General features: G+C 48.7%; 1 protein-coding gene across 1 annotated transcript; it reads left to right on the top strand.

Moving 5' to 3' along the window:
• Positions 1-4,638: 4,638 nt before the first annotated feature.
• On the top strand, positions 4,639-10,876 carry CD177 (CD177 molecule). Its single transcript, XM_032326221.1, has 9 exons — positions 4,639-4,750; positions 4,825-4,965; positions 5,381-5,566; positions 6,503-6,622; positions 6,804-6,932; positions 8,839-8,979; positions 9,671-9,859; positions 9,993-10,127; positions 10,385-10,876. The coding sequence occupies exons 1-9, from the start codon at positions 4,699-4,701 to the stop codon at positions 10,618-10,620; spliced, it is 1,329 nt and encodes a 442-aa protein (XP_032182112.1). The 5' UTR covers positions 4,639-4,698; the 3' UTR covers positions 10,621-10,876.
• Positions 10,877-22,398: the final 11,522 nt, after the last annotated feature.

The raw sequence follows: 22,398 nt of genomic DNA, 5'->3' as shown, positions 1-22,398 counted from the left end.
AAACCTGGCCTGTCCCTTCTCTGGAAACAGATCACAGGGTGTCCCCATGAACCCACAGGTGCACCAAAAGGAAGAAGCAGCAACAGGAGGCACCATGGGCATCTGAGCCACCTACTGAGGCACTCGCCTGTGCCCTCTGGACCCATGAACCTTAGCCCATACACACCACGCACTTTTCCCTTGGATGATGGATGCAGTGTGGCCGCCCAGTGTCGTGGCTGGGCAGCTCAGACAGCAGCCAGCATGTGATGTGCAGCTCAGGTCAGGATGCCCTTGGTGGACCAGAGTCCAGTATGCAGACTTGCCAGGGACACAGTAAGAAGCCAGAAGCTGCTTGCTTGCTTTCTTTTTAAAAATATTTTATTTATTTATTTGACAGAGAGAAAGAACATGAGCAAGGGGCGGGGGCAGAGTGAGAGGGAGAAGCAGGTTTCCCACTAAGCAGGGAGTCCAAAGCAGGACTCGATCCCAGGACCCTGAGATCACAACATGAGCTGAAGGCAGACACTTAACTGACTGAACCCCCAGGTGCCTCAGAAGTTGCTTTCTAAATGGAAGATAGTTACTTGCAAAAAGAGACATATCTTTTCTCCCAAACCCTGAATTTCTCACTGTGATTTTCCTGTTATCTCTTTAAGTCACAGAACCTTTCCAAGATGTTGGGTCTGTTGGGTCACATGCCTTTCATTTGAGTCCCTTCCTAATGTAGGATCTCCTCAAAACTGGCAGTCTTGGGGCCCCTGGGTGGCTCAGTCAGTTAAGTGTCTGCCTTCTCTGCCTTTAGCTCAGGTCATGATCCCAGAGTTCTGGGATGAAGTCCTGCATCAGGCTCCCTGCTTGGTGGGAAGCCTGCTTCTCCCTCTCGCACTCCTCCTGCTTGTGCCCTCTCCCTCCTCCCATCACTCTCTGTCAAATAAAATCTTTTTTTTTTTTTTTTTTGAGATTTTGTTTATTTGACACAGAGAGGGAGCAAGAGAGGAAACAAGCAGGAGGAGTGAGAGAGGGAGAAGCATCATCTTGGGTGCTTCCCACCAAGCAGGGAGCCTGATGCAGGGCTCAATCCCAGGACCCTGGGACCACGACCTGAGCCGAAGGTGGATACTTAATACTGAGCCACCCAGGCTGCCCCTCAAATAAAATCTTAAAAAACAAAAAACAAACAAACAAAAACCTGGCAGTCTTGTGGGTTTGCGCAGAAATGAGTAGGAGTAACATGTCAAAATTTGCTACATCTGCCCCCCGCCCAAATCTTAAGGGACCTTTTTCCCTAAAGGTGTAGCAGATTGTCTCAGAAGAAGTACAGCAGTCCCCCCTGCCCCTCAGTAAGCCATGGTCTGGAAGCAGATGATCCCTCTTCTGACATATGGTCACTGAACATGGGTCACCAGGCCTATGTCATTCCCCTCCCTTCACCCCAAAAGGTAGGCGTTTTGTCATCTCATGTCATCACACAAAGAAGGGTGAGTCCAGCACAATAAGACATTTTGAGAGAGAGATGCACCACATGCACATAAGTTTTATCATAGTATCTTATAACTGGTCTGTTTAAGATTTTATTTATTTATTTGACGGAGATCACAAGTAGGCAGAGAGGCGAGGCAGAGAGAGAGGGGGAAGCAGGCTCCCCGCCGAGCAGAGATTCCGATGTGGGGCTCGATCCCAGGACCCTGGGATCATGACCTGAGCCGAAGGCAGAGGCTTTAACCCACTGAGCCACTTAGGTGCCCCAACTGGTATGTTTTTTATTAGTCATTATGATTCATCTCTTTCTGCCTCTTATGTATAAATCGAACTTTATCATACATATGTATGGACAGGAAAGGCACATGGTACATATAGAGCTTGGTGCTACCACAGTTTCAGACATCCACCGGGGGCTTTGGAAAGTCTCCTCCACCCATACAGGAGGACTACTGTTTGGGGACATTCCCTAGACCTATGGGCCCCTAGGATTTACACCAGCATGATAGAGGGCTTGTCGCCCACCCTCTGAAACACACGTGTCTTACTCCTGCATCATCTTGGGTGCTTGCTACCTCTTGTTCACTGTGTGTGGTTTTTTTTTTTTTTAAGATTTTATTTATTTATTTGACAGACAGAGATCACAACTAGGCAGAGCGGCAGGCAAAGAGAGAGAGGAGGGAAGCAGGCTCCCCACTGAGCTGAGCAGAGAGCCCAATGCGGGGCTCGATCCCAGGACCCTGAGATTATGACCTGAGCCCAAGACAGAGGCTTTAACCCACTAAGCCACCCAGGTGCCCCAACTGTGTCTTTTTAAATAATATAAGTCCCTCAATGAAGTGGAGCAGTGTGATGTCCTATAGAAACTCAGATGATCCAGGTATCTCTGCACTCTGTTACAGGGCAATGCAGGAGTGCTGACCTCCTTTATGGCAGCGGTTCACGTCCATCCAGAGCCATCATCCAAAGAATTCCTGCAAGGCCTGAGCCTTATACCTTTGGCCAGTGCCCAACTCCCCCCGATCAATGGCCCGCAGTCTTCCTGGTATAGGGGAAGAGTACCGTCTATACCCGCGGTTGCACTGCAAGGTCTTTCTCAAATGGACCCAGTCTCTGGGTCCATGAGCTTCTGGGTCATGAGCAACCCAAGAGGTGCCGATGATCATCCCACTGACTTTACAGAAGAGGGTGAGGCAGTTGGGAGAGGGGAAATGAGTGACAAGGCTACACAATCAGGAAGCAACAAGATCCGGCCTGGTAGCAGAGTTTCACACACCTACAGCTGTAAGCCTTTTTGCTAAATACTTCCACACCCAGCCTTGCATTTGCCCCTTGAAATATGTGAGACTCCCAGGAAGGTTTCTTAATATCCTGACTCTGGCCTGCATTGCCAGGCCTCTGCCAGCCTCTCCATTCTCAACACCCATCGCTTCCCCCTTCCTTCTTTGCAGCTGAGCCACCTGCTTTCTTTCTGAGCCTCACCTAAGCCAGGAGTGGTCCCACCTCAGGGCCTTTGCACCTGCTCTTCCTCTGCCTGGAATGCCTTTCCTACATGCCTTTCACGACAAGCTCTTTCTTTGCCTTCTGTTCTCAGCCCCCAGGTCACCTCCTCCAGGAAATCGGCCCTGATCCAGTTCACCCACTCACTTTCACATAACCTGGTCTTCACCCTGCCCAGCACCTTTTGTGTGTGTGTGTGTGTGTGTGTGTGTGCATGCTCACATGTTTGATCAGTCTGTCTGTCTCTCTCTCTCTCACACTTAGATGTAAGCTCAATAGAAGCTGGGCCTCATTCTTGTTGGTCCTCTGGAGTCCCCCAGCAGCTGGGATGGTGTCTGGCACAGAGCTCAGCCTCAGTGAATATTTGTGGACTAAAAGCAAGATGTTTCACTGACCACCTATGACCCTCTGTGTCTTTGTCTACACTTCCTTCTCCTCTTCTTCCAGAAACACTGCTTTAGGCCATGTACATCTCCAGAGGGCACCAATTCCACAGCAACAAGGGTCTTCATAGGGGAGGAAGTGGTGTTTCCATGGAGCACGACCTATGCAAATACTAGTGATGGCTCTGTTCCCATCTTCCCCCATCTTTCATTCATTTGTTCAATCAGTACTTAGTGAGTACACATTATGTGTCCTATGAGTAGTGTAGACATGGTGGGAATCGTGTCTCTGCCTGTGGGGCAACGTTTACACTTGCAAACATAGAATGTATAAAGATGTCAAAAAGAAACTGTAAGTTACACCGTCTCTCCTCTGCTGCTATTACCCACCCCCACCTTCCTCTTCCTCCTACATGCACTAGTCAGCTCCACAGTCACCAGCAAGACTTTTATTCTTCTCTGGTCCTCTCCTCCCCAGCATGCTGGAGCTGGTGTGTACAGACTTGCAAAAGCCAATGGTTAAATATTTCAGAATGTTGCATGCCAATTGTTAAATGATGGGTAGCTCCAAGTCTAACGGGGCAGGAGTTTTATACCCCTGAAAAAGGCCCCTGTCACAAGGCATGTTGTGCTGATGCTCTTTTTCTGAGAAGCTGGTTTTCTGCATATCCCCAGGGAAGAAACTGCTTTGTCAAGGAATAGCCTGTCTTTGATAGAGGCTCACTTTCCATGACCACCCCCCACTCCTCCCCAGAAGGAACTTCAGCTCCCTGGTGGGTTTCCCCAGAAGTGGAGACTCTGGGGCCTGTTCTTGTGCTAGGAGTGGGTGGGGGGGAAGAGGAAGGGAAAACAGGAGGGAGCATTGGGGAATATGGGAATAAAAAGGCAAGCAATTTAAGAAAGAGAAATAAGAAGCAAGAACCCGTGGTGGACAGAGGTCAGAGCAGGGGGTAACCAGTGTCCACTGCACAATGTCCTCACAGGTAGTTGGGCCATATCCCCAGTATCTCCACCTGTGGTCGGAAGGTAGCCAGGCTGCCCTGAAGAAACTGCTTTCCCAAACTACCCTGAAACAGCGTGGGGGTGGGTATCCCCTAGGTGGGGCTCAGAAGGAAAGGGGGGCTGGGGAGCTGGACCAGTGGGGCCGGCATATTTCTAAGTGCTGGGCATCAGGGAGCCTGGACTCCTGGGTCCGGGGAAGTTGAGGAGACGCGGATTTCCCATCCAGTGAGACTCAGAGGGTGGCCCAGACCTCCTCCATCAAGGCTCTCCCTCCCACCCTTTCCGGGCAAGATATAAAAGGGCACGGTACCCAGAAGCAAGAGCAGGAGCGAGAGTTCCAGCCTCCCTGACCATGAGCCCTGCCTTGCAGCTGGCTGTCCTGGGCACGGCCCTCATGCTGCCCCGTGAGTGGGGACCCCGACCTGGGAGGGCCTTTTCCTGGAGGATGGGCTCAGATGGATTTCTCTTCCCATCTCAGGAGTGCAGGCCCTGATCTGTCAATGGCGGACGCATGAGTCTGTGAGGAGCATATCGGAACTGCCCCTTAAGTGGACATCTGGCAAGGAGTTATGTGAGGATGGCTGGGGTTGCCAGGACACGCTGATCCTCATCAAGAACGGTGAGCAGGGCCCTGTGGGCCCCAGGCCTGACTCCTACCCTCTCCCAGGAGAGGCATCCTTCCCTGCCCAATCCTACTGTACTCTGTGTAGGGACTCGGAAGACCTGCCCCCCTCAGCCAAGAAGCTGTCTCCTCCTCAGCAGGAATAGCCCCGGGGGTGCCGACTCACCTTTCCAGCCCTTCACCCCAGACCACTTTGCAGACCCTCCTGCTAGGCCTCTGGAGTCCCGATCCCTGCCCCTCCTCCCTCAGATTCAGAAACCCAGCCCCCCACTCCCCCCATCTCTCCTCCCTTAGACCTAGGAGTCGAAATACCCAGCCGCCTCCTCCCAGGACCTGGACCCAGGAGTCCAGGTCCCCAGCCCCCTCCTCCCTCAGACCCAGGAGTCCAGAGCCTGATTCTCTTTTGGTGCAGGACCCCAAGTGAATGTGGTGATCTCCAAGGGCTGCACCCCAGCGGCAGATCAGGATGTCCTCATCAGGGAGCACAATGCAGGCCCTGGCCTCTCTATCCTCTCTTACACCCATGTGTGCCGGGAGAAAGACAACTGCAACAGCCTGTCCACCAGCCTCCCACTCTGGGCCCTGCCGTCCACCACAGGTGCGGGGTGGGAGGAGCTGGGGGAGAGAAGGGGCCGGCAGGCACAGGGGAGCAGCGGGGCTGAGGAGTGAAGTGAACACAGAGGCAGCTTCCACTTAGATTCCTCTGCCCTCCCAACTCCCTGTCCACTCTGTCTGGGGCTCTCTCCCTCACCACCCCTTCTTCTATCGGTGCTGGAGCAGCAAACCACACTGATTTCCTGGTGTTCAACTACCTAGCTTAGACTCAGGCACGGCCCTAACCCAGGGTGTGCTCCTTTGTCCACCTCCTCCTCCTCCTCTTCCTCCTTTTTCTTCTTCTTCTATTTAGAATTCAGTTCAGTCATGTTTTATTTAGGGTTTTGGCAGTTCCTCTTCCAAAGTGAAATTAGCCTGTAACTTTAAATTTTTTTTTTATTTGCGTCTAGTTGATACACAATGTGACGTTAGTTTCACGTGTGCAAAAGTGATTGGACAACTCTCTGTGTTGTGCTGTGCTCACCACCAGTGTAGCTCCCATATGTCCACACAACCCTGTTACAGTATCATTGACTGTACTGTCCTTGTCTGGTACCCCAAATCAGGTTTGGGGCAACATTTGTGCTTCTCTACTCTTTGGAATAGTTTGTGAACACGAGGGTCTAGAGTTCTTGGACTGTTTCATGGGACCTGTGGGTGAATCCACTGGTTCCTCCTGGGGCACCTCTCCCCCACTGCACCCCATCCTGTCTCCAGGCTCAGGTGTCCCTCAGGGCTTCTCCTATTCCTTGCCCTACCCCTTGCTCTCTCCCTTGCCACCTGTCCCTGATTCCCTGGTGTGCCTGCAAGGGAGGGGCCAAGGAGGGCACATCTGTAGGAGACTGGGGAGGTTGTCTCTTGGGATCAGCAAAGCAGGGGGCGGGGGGTGGTGGAGAGCAGGCCCCCATCCAAATCCAGAGCCGTTGCCTCACCTCCGCAGACCCAGGCTCCCTGCGGTGTCCAGTCTGCTTGTCTACAGAAGACTGTGAGTCTGCCACAGAGCTGATGTGCCCGGCCGGGAGCACACATTGCTACCAGGGGGAAATCCAGCTCAGGGGAGGTGAGCCAGGACAGGAGGTCCCCGTGGGCCATGGGAAGTGGGGTGCTGAAGCGGTGGGAGGAGGGGTCTGAGGACCAAGATCTGGGGCCTGAGGAGGGTGGCCCCCCCGGGGAGGGGCGAGGTGGTTCCAGCAGCGTCTCCCTCCCTCCCTTCCACCCCCCCCCCCCGCCCCTGTCCACAGGGAATATCTCCAGCATTCTGAGAGTCCAAGGATGCACAGCCCAAGCAGGCTGCAACCTGCTCAATGGGACTCAGAAAATCGGGCCCATCGAAATGAGTGAGGACTGCAGCCCTAGAGTATCAATGAACAGTGAGTATCTAGTAGCAGTGAGTAACAGCGCACTAGAAGCACCTGGGGTTGGGGGGGTGCGCTAGGAGGAGCCTTGAGGAATCTGAATGTTTATTAAGGTCAGATCTGTGGGCCTTTGGCAGCAGAGTTTAAGGACTAGGAATTTCATGCTGAGAGGGATGGGGAACCTTCTAGAGGCTTCCAAGCAGAGGAGAGACCTGAATGGACTTACCCCCTTACAAGGATTCCCCCTTGGCTGCTGGGGGCGGGGGCGGGAAATCAGGGGAAGCAGGTTGAGTGCCAGCACCTCTGCCCTGGGGGAAGCAGTGGAGACGGGTGGGAAGCCTGCAAAGTCCTGGCGGTGTTTTGCAGATGAAGCCACAGGATTTCCTGATGGGTGCAAACTGAGGCAAAGGCGATTGTCCGGAGTTCCAGCAATAGTTTTCTTGGGCAGCTGCAAGACAGGAGGGGCCGTTGAGCAAGACATGCAAAGGGCGGTTGTGTCATCTGCAGAGCGGGGGGTGCAGGAGGGTAGATGAGCAGGCCTCCCTCCCGGGGCCTTTGGTGAAGGTCGCACATTTTGTAGTAGCTGCGGATGGTCAGCACCCGCCCCAGGGAGCAGGAACACCTGTATTCCGAGCTCAACTCTGCCAGTCACCAGGGCTAGGATGTGGGGCAAGCTCCTGCACAAGTCCTCTGCCTCTGTTTCCCAACTTGACGTTGGGGTGATGATTAAGCCACCTATGCTGGAGGCTGCTGTGAGGAAATGAGGTAACCTGGGTGAGGGGAGTCCCCTGGGAGGCCTACATGAGCTAGTCCATGGAAAGCAGCCACCACAGCCTGGCACATAGTAGATGCTCAGTGCGCACTAGGCGTTTGTGTATTTTGGTCAGGAACATAGGGTTTCTCAGTTCAAAGAAATAAATGGTGGGGGCGCCTGGCTGGTGCAGTGGGTTGAACGTCCAGCTGTTGGCTTTGGCTTGGGTCGTGATCTCAGGGTTGTGGGATCCAGCCCCACGTCAGGCTCCACACTCAGCTGTGGAGTCTGCTTGGGTTCCTGTCTCTTCCTCTCTCTCTGCCCCTCCCCCTCCTCTCTCTCAAATAAATAAATGCATATATATACACACATATATATATATGTTTAGGGTTGATATATATTTTATAGATTTTTATATTTATATAACATTATATAAATATATAACTATATGATATCATTAATATAATATAATTAATTATTGATCAATATATTAATTAATAATATAATTATATAATATAAATAATATATTTATATATTTATATAATATAATATAACATAATTATATTATATAATTATATGTTATATAATTATAAGTCATATAATTATGTGTTATATAATTGTATGTTATATAATTATATAATATATAATTAATATAATATATAATATATATTTATATAATTTTAATAATATTATATATTAATATAAATATATTTATATAGATTTATAGATTTATAGATCTATATATTTTTTAGGTATATATCTATATATAGATACATATATTGATATATATATCTATAGATATCCATATATAGTGGCAGACTGACTACCTCTTCCAGATGAGGGCCATGAGCACCAGAGAGGGCAAGTAGAGTTTGACTTAGGCCAAAGAAGAGCCATTGTGCCTGTCATACCCAAAGGGAGGAGGGGCCTTCCTCAAGGACCCTTGGGAAAGGCTCCTGTAAGTGTTCAGACAAAAACGGGGTAAAGAATGGGGATGGGACCCCGACTTCCAAGGTCCCTTCTAATCTGAGATTGAGGGACTCTGTGGCCAGGTGAGCTGGAGAGTAACCCAAGAATGTAGCCACCTTCCCAAGCATGGGAACCAGAGGGATGGACATGACTGATTCCCTGGCTTACACAGATCCTTACACACCAACTTCTTCTCCTTAGGTTTTCTGAGCTGTCAACGGGGGGTCACACTGTACAGCGATCAAACCATGTCTCAGATACCCCGCAAGTGGAACACAGATCACTATGAGTTTTGTAACGTTGGGGAGGTGTGTCAGGAGACCCTTCTGCTCGTTGATGTAGGTACGTGGGTACCCCTGCATTCGGGGCCCCGAGTGACCCCACCTGGTTCCTGTCCCCTGAATTTCCTGCCAGTTTCCCCTGATGCCTCAGATTCTAAGTTCAGGACTTCCTCCTTCTGTTTGCCCTCCTTGGTTTGCCCTTCTGGAAACAGGTGAACTGACAGCAGTGCTAGCACCTACCTTGCTGGGTGGTTGTTGTAGTCTGTGCGAGGGAGGGCCAAGAACAGAGCTGGCACAGAGTATAAGCCCACTGAGCTCCCGCCATGTGCCAGGCACTATTTTAGGCACTGTGGACGCCTTGCATCTTCCTTCCTCTGGCTTTACACACCAGTGGGGAAACAAAAAACAAAAAAAACAAAAAAAAAACAGAGTAAGATGCGGATGTGAAGGTGAGAGCAGCCCTGCCAGGGAAAGGAGGTAGGGAGAATTAGAAGGTTCCCATTTGAAAGTGGGTACTCCAGGGAGGCTGTCCTGATAAAGCGTTGCATTTGCAGAAGAACTGATTAATGGCAGAGCTGACTCTCGCCCCGGCCTTCCCCCTACCCTCAGTGTGCCCTGTGATCTAGAAACCAGGCACCTGCACTCACTCTCCACCTGCCTGCTGAGCATTGGGGGGTTCCGTCTCCTGCCTCTGATCATCAGAGCCCCACTCCCCCAGCTCAGCTTTTGCTGTCTTGCCCCCCCACCCACAGGACAAAAATCAGTCATAGTGGGAAGCAAAGGCTGCAGCAGCAAGGCGAAGACGCAGGATGCCTTGACCATCACCGTACACTCGGGGCCCCCTGGAGTGCTGGTGGCCTCCTATGCCCATTTCTGCTCCTCCAACAGATGCAACAGGGCCAGCAATACCGACGTCCTGTTAAAGTCTCTCCCTCTTCTGGGTATGGAGGCCCAGTGGGTTGGGTGGGACCGGGGACATCAAGAGATGGGGAGACACAGAGACTTTGGGGACCGAGGAGGGTGGCTCCTGCTAGGAGCAGAGCTGTGCACCCCAGCCTTCCCTCTACTTTTCAGCTGCTCCTGCCCCAGGAAACTTGCAGTGTCCTGTCTGTGTGAGTCTCTTTGGATCCTGCCCAGAAAACCCAGAACATATTACGTGCCCCACTGGCACCACTCATTGTTACAGTGGTTACATTAAGATCCAGGAAGGTGAGTGCTGATGGCCGGGTCCCAAGAATGCAGGGTTGGGGGCCTGGATTCACTGGTTCTGAGGTGGGAGCATACTTGAGGCCCTGACTCAAGGGTTTGAGGGTGGGGTGGCTTGGGGACTCAGATTTCTAGGTGTCTGAGGGAGGAGAGGACTAAACACAAGTCTCCCGGTCTGAGGGGGTTGGGGGGATTGGGGTTCCTGGGTCTTGGGGCTTTAGGCATGCTGTCCTTTGAAACCTCTCTGACTCACTCTCTAGGTGGGGTCTACTCCAACTTGTATATTCAGGGCTGTGTGACCCAAGCTTCCAGCTCCTTGCTGAACCATAAACGGAAAATCGGGGTCTTCTCGGTGACTGAGAACTCTGAGGAAGAGCCGGTGACTGAGAATAAGAACCTTATTCTCCAAGCTGGAGCGGCCCCTGTGCCCTTACTGGCTTGGGTGGTGGGGCTTGGGCTATCCCTAGCCCTCTGGTGTGAGATACCTCACTGCTGACCCCATTTCCCTATGATTCTTAGCTCCTTGCTGATGCCCTACCCAGCCTTTCTTCTGACGTCATAATCCAAACAGCTTTGGCCACTAAATTATTTCCTTGCCCTCTCTGAGAATCATCATCTGCAGGCACAGCCATATACTTCAATGTCCTGATAACAACATACAGAAGCAGCTGGGGAAAGCTGAACTTGACCTCTGGGAGAGATCAGGAGTGGCCACATGTGTCTGATAATAAAGACATTGTCCTTTCCCTGGATGCTGGGGTTTCTCTGTGTGCAGGGGAGGGCAGGAAACACTCAGATCTGTTGCAGGGAGGGGAGGAACCTCTCAGGACAAGAAGTCCATCTCATTGTTCTGGTGCATGTCCCCATTCCAGCTTAGAGGTAGCAGAGCCTTCAGGATGCTTGGGCCAGAGGTATGTGGATACCACAATGACCTGATGTGGTGGTGTACCACTGATGAGGTTTTCCTCTTAGCTAGCAGGGCCCCAGTACAAAGGGGGACTCATCCTACCTGAGAAACTTGACATAGAAGGTTTGCAGTTTCCTGAGGTTGATCTCCTTGGGTCTCTGTAATCATCCAAGGCCTGAGAAGGGAGAGGAAAAGTCCTCACCATTACTAGAATCTGTAGGGGGAAAGGTGTGTGGGGAGGTTTTCAGAGGGCTGCCTGCTACATGCTCTGATCCCAGGCTGAGAAAGCCACCCAGCCCATACCATAAGGAGGGAGCTGGGGAGCGAGCACCCCGGTCTTACTCAGTGTCCTTCTTCTGGTCTCCTGTTGGGGTTCCTCTTGACTTGACTTGAACCCAGCTGGAGGGCAGGCATCATGGTGCAGCCCCATAGATCTGCCGCCCACAGGGGGGAACAGGGGGAGAAGGAAGTCCAGTGCCCAGCCCAATCTACCCTCTTCCTCCTCACATCCACCCATTCCCCTTGTCCAGATGAAAACAGGAGTGCTCAGTATAAAGGACACACAATTCCCATCTGTTACTTAATCACAGCAACATGGTGTGCTGACGACAGTGAGTCAGAGGCTCAAGGCAGTAGACAGCTAGTTCTTGATATGCACTGTGAGAGGAAGATGGGGACAGGAAATAATGTAAAAACCAAGCTGCAAAGTTCCTCGTGTGGAAGGGTGCTCCTTTCTCCACCCATTCCATATTGGCTTACTACCTGCCAACACCTAGTTTAAGAAAATTGTCATGGGACAGAAATCTTCATTCCTAGGAGCTGTGGGTATTTGATGATATTTATTGAGTGTCTGCTGTTTTCCATGGAGCAGGGCCACTGGCCTTGGAAATATGAAGATGTACCCCTCACATGTCACCTGGCTTCCAAACATAGTCCTCCCTGACCCAGTGACCCAACCCCCCTTCAGCGGTCACGTTCCATCTGGCCATCAGCAGAATGCCCCTCCTCTTCAACGTGTGGAGAAGCACAAAATGAATGTCTGGGCTGTAGGCATGGCTTCCAGTTGATTAGAGCTGCAAGGGGTTCCTCACCTACCCCAATCCCAAGAAACAAGAATTCTTTAAGTGGGCTCTCGGTGAGAGTATGTGTCGGAGGCAGGCCCCTGGCCAGGGCAGCCTCCGCCATTAAAAGATGGCGCCTGGCTAGTTGCCAGGTTAGGATTGCCTCGTGAGACTAAGCGGAATGCCCAAAGAGGAAGTAAACAGCATTGGTTGCTAGCGAAGTTGTTCGTTTAGGTGCGTAGCCTGATTCGCTCCCTCCTGTACCCTGCTCACTGATTGGTCATGTAAACGTATATAAGTGTGTAGACTTGCGGAAATAGAGAGAGAAGATGCATCCGAACCAGGGCGTCTTGTGGTCCTTGCGGGGCGAGGGCGATAAATGGCGCCGGCACCCGGGAACTAAATAAAGGAATCTTGCAAGGTAATCCGCAGGAAAGTGGGGAGTAAAGGTCCGCAGGTAAGTGGGGACATTAGCCTCGTTCAAAAGTGGGAATTCCGCGGTAATGCGGGGAGTAAAAATAGAAAAACCGTGCAAGGGAGAAGTCCGCAGGTAAGCGGGGTAAAACCACGACAAAGGTGGTGGGAAACTTGTACAAGACTGCAACAAGAAGCGGGGTGGCCATAGAGCTGGGATTTTACAAGTCCGCAATAAGAAGTGGGGCGGCCTTAGAGCCGGGATTAACTTGTACAAGTCCACAATAAGAAGCGGGGCGGCCTTAGAGCCGGAATTTAGCGGCGAGTCTTTAACGTCCGCATCTGTTGTCTGTGTGTTCATAATGGGATCTGAAGTATCTAAAGTGCGGTTGGAAGGGTCTTTAGAAGACCTGCTGAAAGCCAATGGAACTCCACTAAAAGCAAAAACTGCTCAGGCCTTTTTGAATACAGTGGAAAAGGCGGCTCCATGGTTCCTAGATGAAGGCTTGCTAAACATACCTCAATGGGACCACTTAGGGGAGGATTTGAAGAAACAGGATGCTTTAACTCTTCGCCTCAAATTTAACATAACAAAAGCATAGGCACGGGACGTAGTAGTCTCCTGCAGAAATTGCGTGACCTTACTACCTGCACCATCCTTGGGGGTTAATCCTAAGGGTTTGTTACCTAATCATATATGGCAAATGGGTGTCACACATGTTTCAGAATTTGGAAAGTTAAGATATGTTCATGTCTCTGTAGATACCTGCTCTGGAATAATTTTCGCCTCAGTGCATACGGGGGAAAAATCCAGAGATGTTATCGCCCATTGCCTACAGGCTTTCGTGGCATGGGGAAAGCCACACCAATTAAAGACAGATAATGGTCCAGGCTACACCTCACAACCCTTTAAAGCCTTCCTACAACAACTTGACCTTCACTTGATACATGGAATACCCTATAATCCACAAGGACAGGGTGTTGTGGAGAGCGCGCATCTTACAATAAAAAATGCGCTTTATAAACAAAAAGGGGGAATAGGGGACAACTTCAGGTCCCCTAAAGATAAGCTCAACACCATTCTCTTTATTTTGAATTTTTTAACGTTGGACAAAACGGGTAAATCAGCTGCAGACAGACATGCAAGTGATGCTGCTGCTTCCCCTAAGCCTTTAGTACTTTGGAAGGACATCCTCACAGGAAAGTGGAATGGACCAGATCCAGTGTTAGTATGGAGTAGGGGGTTTGTATGTGTTTTTCCACAGGAAAAGGAGGCTCCAATTTGGATCCCAGAGTGGCTGGTGCATGCAGCCTTGCCTCCGAACACCAGTCATGATGCTGAAGATGCTGATGATAACTCTGGGGATGCTACACCTCCTGCGGCAGACTCAAGCCAGAGAGCTGTGAGCAGTGGTTAAAGCATGGCTATATCCTTTACCAGTGACTAACTCTTCTCTCATATTCCCTCCTCTCCCTTTGATGCATGGCAGGTCTGTAACTTGCTAGGAGCATGTACTGATATCTCAGCAGTGTCCATGTTAAATGGTGGCAAATTCCTCAACTGTTCTTATAAACAAAATGACTCTAGTACCTTTGAGACAACAGTTAATGTGTCTTGTCCCAATAATATTACTTATCAGCCCACTCCCATATGCGTCTGGCCACCGTTCCTTTTCCTCGTAACAAATGCTAGCGAGCTGAATGATATGTTGAATTGCACTAAGAATTGCTGTCTTTCCCAGTGCTGGAATGTTACGGCCTTCAAGCTGGCTGTGATTATGTGTATCCCTACCCATGTTCCTATCCCAGTTTCCATTCCAGAGGACAAGTTACCGGTGGTGCTATCCAGAAAGAAGAGAGATTTTAGTATCACAGCCACCATTGTGACAGCATTGGCTATATCTACAGCAGCTGCCACGGCAGCAGCAGTCTCGCTTGCTGCAACTATACCCACTGCGGAAGCTGTGAACACCCTTGCAGAAGGAACGGCGGCTGCCCTTCAAACACAGACTCAGATCAATGCACATCTGCAAGCAGGAATCCTGATAGTCAACCAGAGAGTGGATTTGGTTCAAGAACAAGTGGACATATGGGGGGCCCTATTGGGACTGGGATGTATAGTACCCTTCCCGGCAATTTGTGTAACTCCCATAGCCTATACTAATATGAGTGACTTACAGAATGTCTCCTGACAGCTCTTCCAATACTTGCGGGGGAATTAGTCCGCAGAATTCCAAAACTATACTCAGCACCTGGTACTAGGAATAACAAGGATAAATAACACCAGAGTTGGGCTTGCAACCCTCCCAGAGATAATCAAAACATTGCAAGATGTGTTAACCTTTACGAAACAATGGGCTAGCGTAATTGGTCTGATGACAATCCTCGTAGTGGGCTTGATTCTGCTAGTAAGGAAACTGCAAATTTGGAGGCGACAGCAACATAGGCAACAGCAAGCCATGGTGCAGGCTTTGTTAGCCATCGAGGCTGGAACATCCCCCCAAGTGTGGCTAAGTATGCTGGATCGGTAGTCAACGACGGGTAAGATTGGTGGGGGAAATATACCAACCTAAGATCATTGATATCTGCCGTCTGATGACGGGTAAGGATATTCCCCGCCACTGACAACCTAAGACAGGCACGATCCCTGCCATAAAAGAAAAAAGGGGGAGATGTCAGAGGCAGGCCCCTGGCCAGGGCGGCCTCCGCCATTAAAGGATGGCGCCTGGCTAGTTGCCAGGTTAGGATTGCCTCGTGAGACTAAGCGGAACGCCCAAAGAGGAAGTAAACAGCATTGGTTGCTAGCGAAGTTGTTCATTTAGGTGCACAGCCTGATTCGCTCCCTCCTGTACCCTGCTCACTGATTGGTCATGTAAACGTATATAAGTGTGTAGACTTGCGGAAATAAAGAGAGAAGAGAGAGACGATGCATCCGAACCAGGGTTCTTGTCGTCCTTGCGGGGCGAGGGCGATAAGTATGCAGTTGTGGGAGTGGCTCTCCCTTATTCACCTCTTGTCTCATGGACCTCCTGCATTCTGGCTGTGGGGGATGTGACACGATAGACTGACTGCTGGTCTGAGATGTACATTCCTGATGGATGCCAGGGTACTGTCTCTCACTGGTGCCCTCGTAAGCCTTCAAGGGCCTTTCCATGACTCCAATAAGCCAACTGTCTCTGTGTCGTGGAGCACCTGGGAAGATCACTAAGCTCCATGGCTATGAGTTAATGACCTCACCACCTCATGGGATATCATGGCACTAGAAAAGACATTTTCTGAGTTTCCAAATGGCAGTGTTGACAGAAGCATTGGGTATACAAGGAGGGTGAATGGGAACCCATAGTATGTGTCTAACCCTGTGAGGCTAAAGCTCAGTCCTGTCCATGACAGGACTATAGAACTCTATAGAATGGCACCATGATGGGATTAGCACTGGCCTCTGCCTCTGTTGGTTTGGGCACCAAGTACAGTCAATGGCCAGGTTGGCCTTGTGGAGAGTTAGCCTATTTGTTGTAAACACTTTGAGCTTCCACACCTGCTATAGGGCTATAGAATGGCACCATGATGGGATTAGCATTGGCCTCTGCCTCTGTTGGTTTGGGCACCAAGTACAGTCAACGGCCAGGTTGGCCTTGCGGAGAGTTAGCCTATTTGTTGTAAACACTTTGAGCTTCCACACCTGCTCACATGGCCATTCCTCAGTGCCTGCGTTCTGGTGGGCATGAGTGGGGGCCACAAACATCTTCACGTTCTGTGCCTAACCCCTGAGGACCAGCCACACCCTCCCTGTCTTCATTTTATACTTTCATTCTTTTCTTTTTTTTTCTTTCTACTTTTATTCTTTCCAAGTCCTTGATCAGGTGGCTCATATGGGGTACATATGCATAAGGGGACCTAAGGACATCTCTCTTTTCCGCAAGGTGGTCCTCTGAAGTTTCATCACCTGAAGGGTTTCCCTGCATTGCTTTTTCAGGGCCACATGGGTGAAGTCCTAACCAGCATCTGCCTGCTGCCTGGTGCCAGCCCATCATACTGATCAGTCCATACACCTGGTCTGTTGTTTCCTTTCTCTGTAAACAGATCACAGGGAAGCCCATAGGTGTAGATGGAGAGAGATGCACCAGGAGCAAGTGCCATGGGCATCCCAGCCATCTGCTGAGGCATACCCCTGTCTCTTCTACCCTTGCTTGAATCTAACCCCATACATTTCTTTTCTGTGGATGGTGGCTGCTGCTGTGCATGCCCAGTGTCATGGTTTGCTAGTTTGCACCCAGTATGTGATGTGCAGTTCGGGACACAACGTCCTTGGTGTTTCTGGCCAGGTGACTTTGTCAGTTTGGCCTTCTACAACAAAATACCATGGCTTATCAGTAAGTGAAGTTTATTTCTTACAGTTTTGGAGGCTGGGAGTCCAAGATCAGGATGCTGTCTTGTGGACTGCAGACAGCAGACTTCTCACTGTGCCTTCACATGGCCAAAGGAAAGGTAAGCAGCTCTGGCTGCTTCCTATAAGGGGGCTCTAATGGTTGATTTTTATCTTCAGAGATGACCACATAGCTAGTAAAACGTTATTTCTGGGTGCTTCTGTGAGGCTGTTTCCAGAAGAGAATAGCATTTGAATTGGTACACTGGGCAAAGATGGCCTGCACCAATCCAGTAGGCCTCTTCCAACCCTTTGAGGGCCTAAATAGAACAAAAAGGTGGAGGAAGGAGGGACTTGCCCTCTGCTTGAGCTGGATCATCTGTCTTCTCCTGCCCTCAGACATCAGCCCTCCCGTTCTCTGGACTTCAGATTTGAACTGGGATTTATGTCACTGGCTCCCTGGTTCTTAGGCCTGAAGAATGATACCACCTTGGGGTGCATGGATGGCTCCACTGGTTAAGCATCTGGCCTTGATTTCACCTCAGGGCATGATCTCAGGGTTGTGAGTTGAGCCCCATATCAGGCTCCATGCTCAGCATGGAGCCTGCTTGAGATTTTCTCTCTCTCTCTCCTTCTCCCTCTGCCCCTCCACCCCATTCACTCACATACTCTAGAAAGAAAGAAAGAAAGAAAGAAAGAGAAAAGAAAAGAAAAGAATGACATCACCTGCCTCCCTGGGTCCCCAGCTTGCAGACAGCAGATCATGGGAGTTCTTAGCCTCCATAATCGCATGAACCAATTCCTCATCATAAATCTCTCTATGTATATCAATATACATCCTATTGGTCCTGTCTTTTTGGAGAACCCTGACTACCACAGGCACTAATCCCATTCACGAGAACTCCACCCTATGACCTAATTACCTCCCAAAGTCCAAGCATTAAACACCATCACACTGGGATTAGGGTTTCAACATACAAATTGTGGGGTGGGACACACATTTAATCCAGTGCACCTGGCATCCAGATTCGACCCAGGCCCAGTGACAAGCCAGAATACCCTTTCCAAATCAATATCTGCACAGGGAGACGGATTTTCTCTAAAACCTGGAGTTCTGCACTGTGATTCTCCTATTGGAGATTGTAAGATACTGCATAAAAAGTATTCTGGGTTTTAAACAGATGCTCTCAGTGTCATTAATTCCTAAATATAATCACCCAGGAGTTATTTTAGAAGATTTTGATATTTCCAACTGGAAGACTTTGGTGGGAGAAGGCTAGGGTTAATTTCTAGCATAATTCTTTTGGGTTTTTAATGGTTTGTCCTTTTTATGTTATGGCTATTTCCTCTATGGCCTATCATTTACTGCCCTGACATTTTGATATTCAATTTTGATATTCAAATGTATCTGCACTTAAAAAACATGCAATTCTCCTTCTTTTAGCGCCAGCATGAGGATTAGTCAAGTCTGATTTCCCCTTACAGGAAGTAAGGTTTTTGCCCAATTTTATTTATGAAACCAGTTATAAGATTTTAAAATTGAATTCAAGTAAATTATCCATTGCAAAAAAAAAAAAAAAATCAACTGTGGGCTACTCCAGAAGACAAAGAAATTGGAATTTAGATTTTGCAGAGACTTGGGCCAGATTATGTTCATTTGCTTTCTAAACTATTGCTAAATTATTCATGTTGGGTCTAAAGTCAATTTCAATCAACAAAGAACCAACTTTTTTTTTTTTTTTAAGATTTTGTTTGTTTATTTGACAGACGGAGATCACAAGTAGGCAGAGAGGCAGGCAGAGAGAGGAGGAAGCAGGCCCCCTGCTGAGCAGAGAGCCCGGATGCCAGGCTCAATCCCAGGACCCTGGGATCATGACGCAAGCTGAAGACAGAGGCTTTAACCCACTGAGCCACCCAGGTGCCCCAAGAACCAACTTTTAAAGCTGTTTAAATTCTGCGGGCATGAGTTGCAAAAGTGAGGGTGAGGGAGACAATTTTTCTTAACCCCTTTCTTGTCTCAAGTGAGGGAGAAAGAGAGGAAAAGGGAGAAAGAAAAATGAAATATAGGAGCAAAAGAAACTTACAGAATGGAGAAGGAGAAACAGAGAGTAGGAAGAGATGGAGTGAAGTTCAGGTTTATAGTATCTGAGGATTGGCCTCTGTCATCTGGACACTGACCTCTAATCTGATCACAAGCTCCCGCCCCACCCAAGCCCACATTCTGACCAAGAATATCTTCTCATAATCTGTTCCTGACTCTGACCAGGCTGAGCCCTGACCCTGACCCTAAACCTTCAATGTTATTTTTTCTGTAGACTTGAACTTCATAGAAACTAAGATGGCCACTTCTCCAAGAGATTCCCCAAGATGGTGCTTCTCAGGGTAATGGTGGCTGAGGTAGCCTTGTGCCCTACCAGCCTTCCACTCCCCATCTGTGTTGGCTGTGTCCCCATCTTACACATCCTCTGAAGCCACTCATTGGGAAAAAAAAAAATCACTTCATTGGTTTTGCATTCCTTGTTCTGCCTGTTCTCTTCTCAGACAAGCATCTTCCATTGTCTGGATACATTTCTTCCTTCCACTCACCTATCTGTCTCTCTATCTTCACCTTCTGCTAAAGTTGCTTTTACCAAGGTCATCACATCCTGCCAGGTGCTCCTCAGGCTAGTTTTGTAGCATTTGACAGGACACACCACTTCTTTCCTGCAGTCACCCCTGAAAGGGTAAATACAAACCGAGAAAGAAAGAAAAATGAGTTTTCTCTGGAGCAAAAAGAGAGAGAGACCCCTGCCCTCCTTTCAGAAGTATTTTCTTTAGGAAATACGTAGTTGTAAGTAAATGCTTTCTCTGTCCCTTCAAGATGTATGTACATCTTGAAAACATCCAAATAGGACTCTTGCTCCCTTTACAACTCAGGGATGTTTTTCTCAAGGACATGGGACCCTTCTCTTTGAAACAGAATCAGCAAGAAAGATAGTACCCCCAGATTATCTCCCAGTTTCTGGGCAAGGATAGGAGCCTAACTGAGGTGGGGTACCTCATTCCAACTTTGCAGAACTATCTCCAGTCATAAAGATATGAGAAGTTGAGGGGCATGTGGCTCAGTTGGTTAAGCATCTTACTTTGGCTCAGGTCATAATCTCAGAAACTTGGATCAGATCATTATCTCAGGATTGTGGGATTAAGCTCTGCATCAGCTCTCTGCTTAGTGGGGAGACTGCATCTTCCTCTTCCTCTACCCCTCCCCCTGCTCATGTTCCCTCTCTCTCGAAAGGTCTTTAAAAAAAGATATGAGAAGTTTATTTTTCCTTCAGATAAAATCGGTTAACAGATGGTCATTCCAATTACCAGGCTAATTTAGGATGAACTATGCGTGACAAATGGTGCTGTCAAGTCCTCTCACTTGAGGACTAGATAGTGTTCAGACCGAGAAGATGTATATAATAAGTCCTAACTGCCTGGCTACTTAGTAAGGGGATGAGCTTTCTCTCTGTCTGTGCAATTTCTTAGTGGGTTGCCTGTGGTGCACATCACATTCTTCTTTAAGGCTTATTCAAAAATAAAACTCTTTTTTTTTTTTGTCTTCCACCTTGTGGAGAGGTTTTCTTGGTTGAGGAAGACTTTATTTTAGTTTCCCGCTTTTTATTGACTATATTTGACCTATTAACATTGTATAAATTCAAGATGTAGAATCTACTACTAACTTGATTCATTTAAGTATTGTAATATGATTACCGTTGTAGTGGTATTTGGCACCTTGATCACATTACATAATTATCCTTTCTTTTTAGTGGTGGAAATAATTAAGTTCTAGTCTCTAATCAAGGCACCAAGCATCAGGAGTCATTTGCACTTCCTTTTCTGTGAACTCCCTTCTTTCTTATGCATTTCCTTGTTTACCTAATTCTTCTCTGTCCTTCAAGGAATCAAGCATTCTCTCCCCTCCAGGTCTTTCCCCGTGGAATTCTTTCTCCCAACATCATAGCTGATCCCTTTCTAGACTTAGTTGCAACATCACCTCCTCCAGGAAGCCCGTCAGATGTTTCCCGACTGGATTAACCCTTGACTGGTTGCCCATTGTTTGGGTTTCCATATGCTTACATATTCTATGTGTGCACGTGTGTCTGTATCATGCCACATGGGTCTGGATTGTAAATATTCCAGAATATTTACAATACGGAAATGGGTAGAATGTCTGACCGTGAACGAGGGAATGCACCCCATGGCCCTGAGCTGCACTGCAGAAAAGAAGTTGAGCTCACAGCCTGGATCCCAAGCCATCATTCCCTGGCCTTTGTGACCAGATGAGCTGCAGTTTCCACACTGTAGTTACAGGACAGAGACACTCACCTCAAAGGGTCCTAGTGATGCTTTGGTGGGTGCTCCCACTTAGTGCCCCCTCAGTTATCCTAACAGTAACCATGATCTCTGATGACTCACTGTTCATTACCAGGAGAGTTGTTACTTAAAACAGCCAATGCTAATTGAGAGGAACAAGCAGACTCCTCACTGAATGTGAACGCAATGTGGGGCTCAATCCTTCGACCTCAGATCATGACCTGAGCCAAAATCGAGTCAGCAGCTTAGGAAATTGAGCTACCCTGGTGCCCCCAAAAGAAAATTATATTAAGATATCATAAGGAAGGGTGCCTGGGTGGCTCAGTGGGTTAAGCCGCTGCCTTCGGCTCAGGTCATGATCTCAGGGTCCTGGGATGGAGTCCCGCATCGGGTTCTCTGCTCCGCGGGGAGCCTGCTTCCTCCTCTCTCTCTCTCTCTGCCTGCCTCTCTGCCTACTTGTGATCTCTCTGTGTCAAATGAATAAATAAAATCTTTAAAAAAAAAAAGATATCATAAGGAAGAAAAAATACATTTGCAGCACTGTACTGTATTTACTGAAAAAATCCACATAAAAGTAGATCTGCATGGTTCAAGAGTCAGTTGTATTTATATGCGCAGGAGTTGACAAAGAAGTGAAATTTGAAGCAGTTAGACTCAGGGGCTTCTATAAGGCATGATAAATCTTGAAGAAGCAACCAACAAATAAATGGGGATAAGAATGGACAATAGGGTTGTTGTAGGGAGGTCTGTTCATGCAGACTTGTCTCAGTGCTGACTCCCTGTCACAGGTGGAATGTACGTTGCTCTTCTCTTTCTGGAGCAGGATGGGGACACAACTTCCCAGGGGAAACCTATGCCCTGCTTTTAAGGCAGATAAAGGGAGGATGGATAACTCATCCTACGTGTGCTGATTCTAAGTTGGCCTCTGCTCAAAATAATCTTTATGCTGAAGTGGCATTTTGGTGGGGGGGGGGGGGTGTCTCATATCCTGATCCTCTTCAGGCCATGGAAGGGTCCATCTTTTTCAATACACGTGGTGGTAGTAAGAGTCTATGACACTGTTAGATAGGTTTCTGATTTAAATGTAGAATCTAGGACTCTGTGTCTCTTCAAGAACCACTGATTAATTCACTTATTGTTTCCTGTAGTCAAATGCTCTACCATTGAGCTATACCCCCTACTTATTGTTTG

This window comes from Mustela erminea, chromosome 19 (genome assembly GCF_009829155.1).
Source record: "Mustela erminea isolate mMusErm1 chromosome 19, mMusErm1.Pri, whole genome shotgun sequence".
In the NCBI taxonomy this organism is placed as follows: Eukaryota; Metazoa; Chordata; class Mammalia; order Carnivora; family Mustelidae; genus Mustela; species Mustela erminea.
The sequence above is the reverse complement of the archived record's forward strand: the minus strand, read 5'-3'. Positions and strand labels throughout refer to the sequence as shown.

Bases quoted from the DNA above. Each gene is read 5' to 3' on its own strand.
- CD177 (XM_032326221.1), top strand. From the start codon at position 4,699: ATGAGCCCTGCCTTGCAGCTGGCTGTCCTGGGCACGGCCCTCATGCTG. The intron at 5,567-6,502 runs GTGCGGGGTGGG...TCACCTCCGCAG, and splicing joins GGCCCTGCCGTCCACCACAG to ACCCAGGCTCCCTGCGGTGT. The intron at 6,623-6,803 runs GTGAGCCAGGAC...CCCTGTCCACAG, and splicing joins GGAAATCCAGCTCAGGGGAG to GGAATATCTCCAGCATTCTG.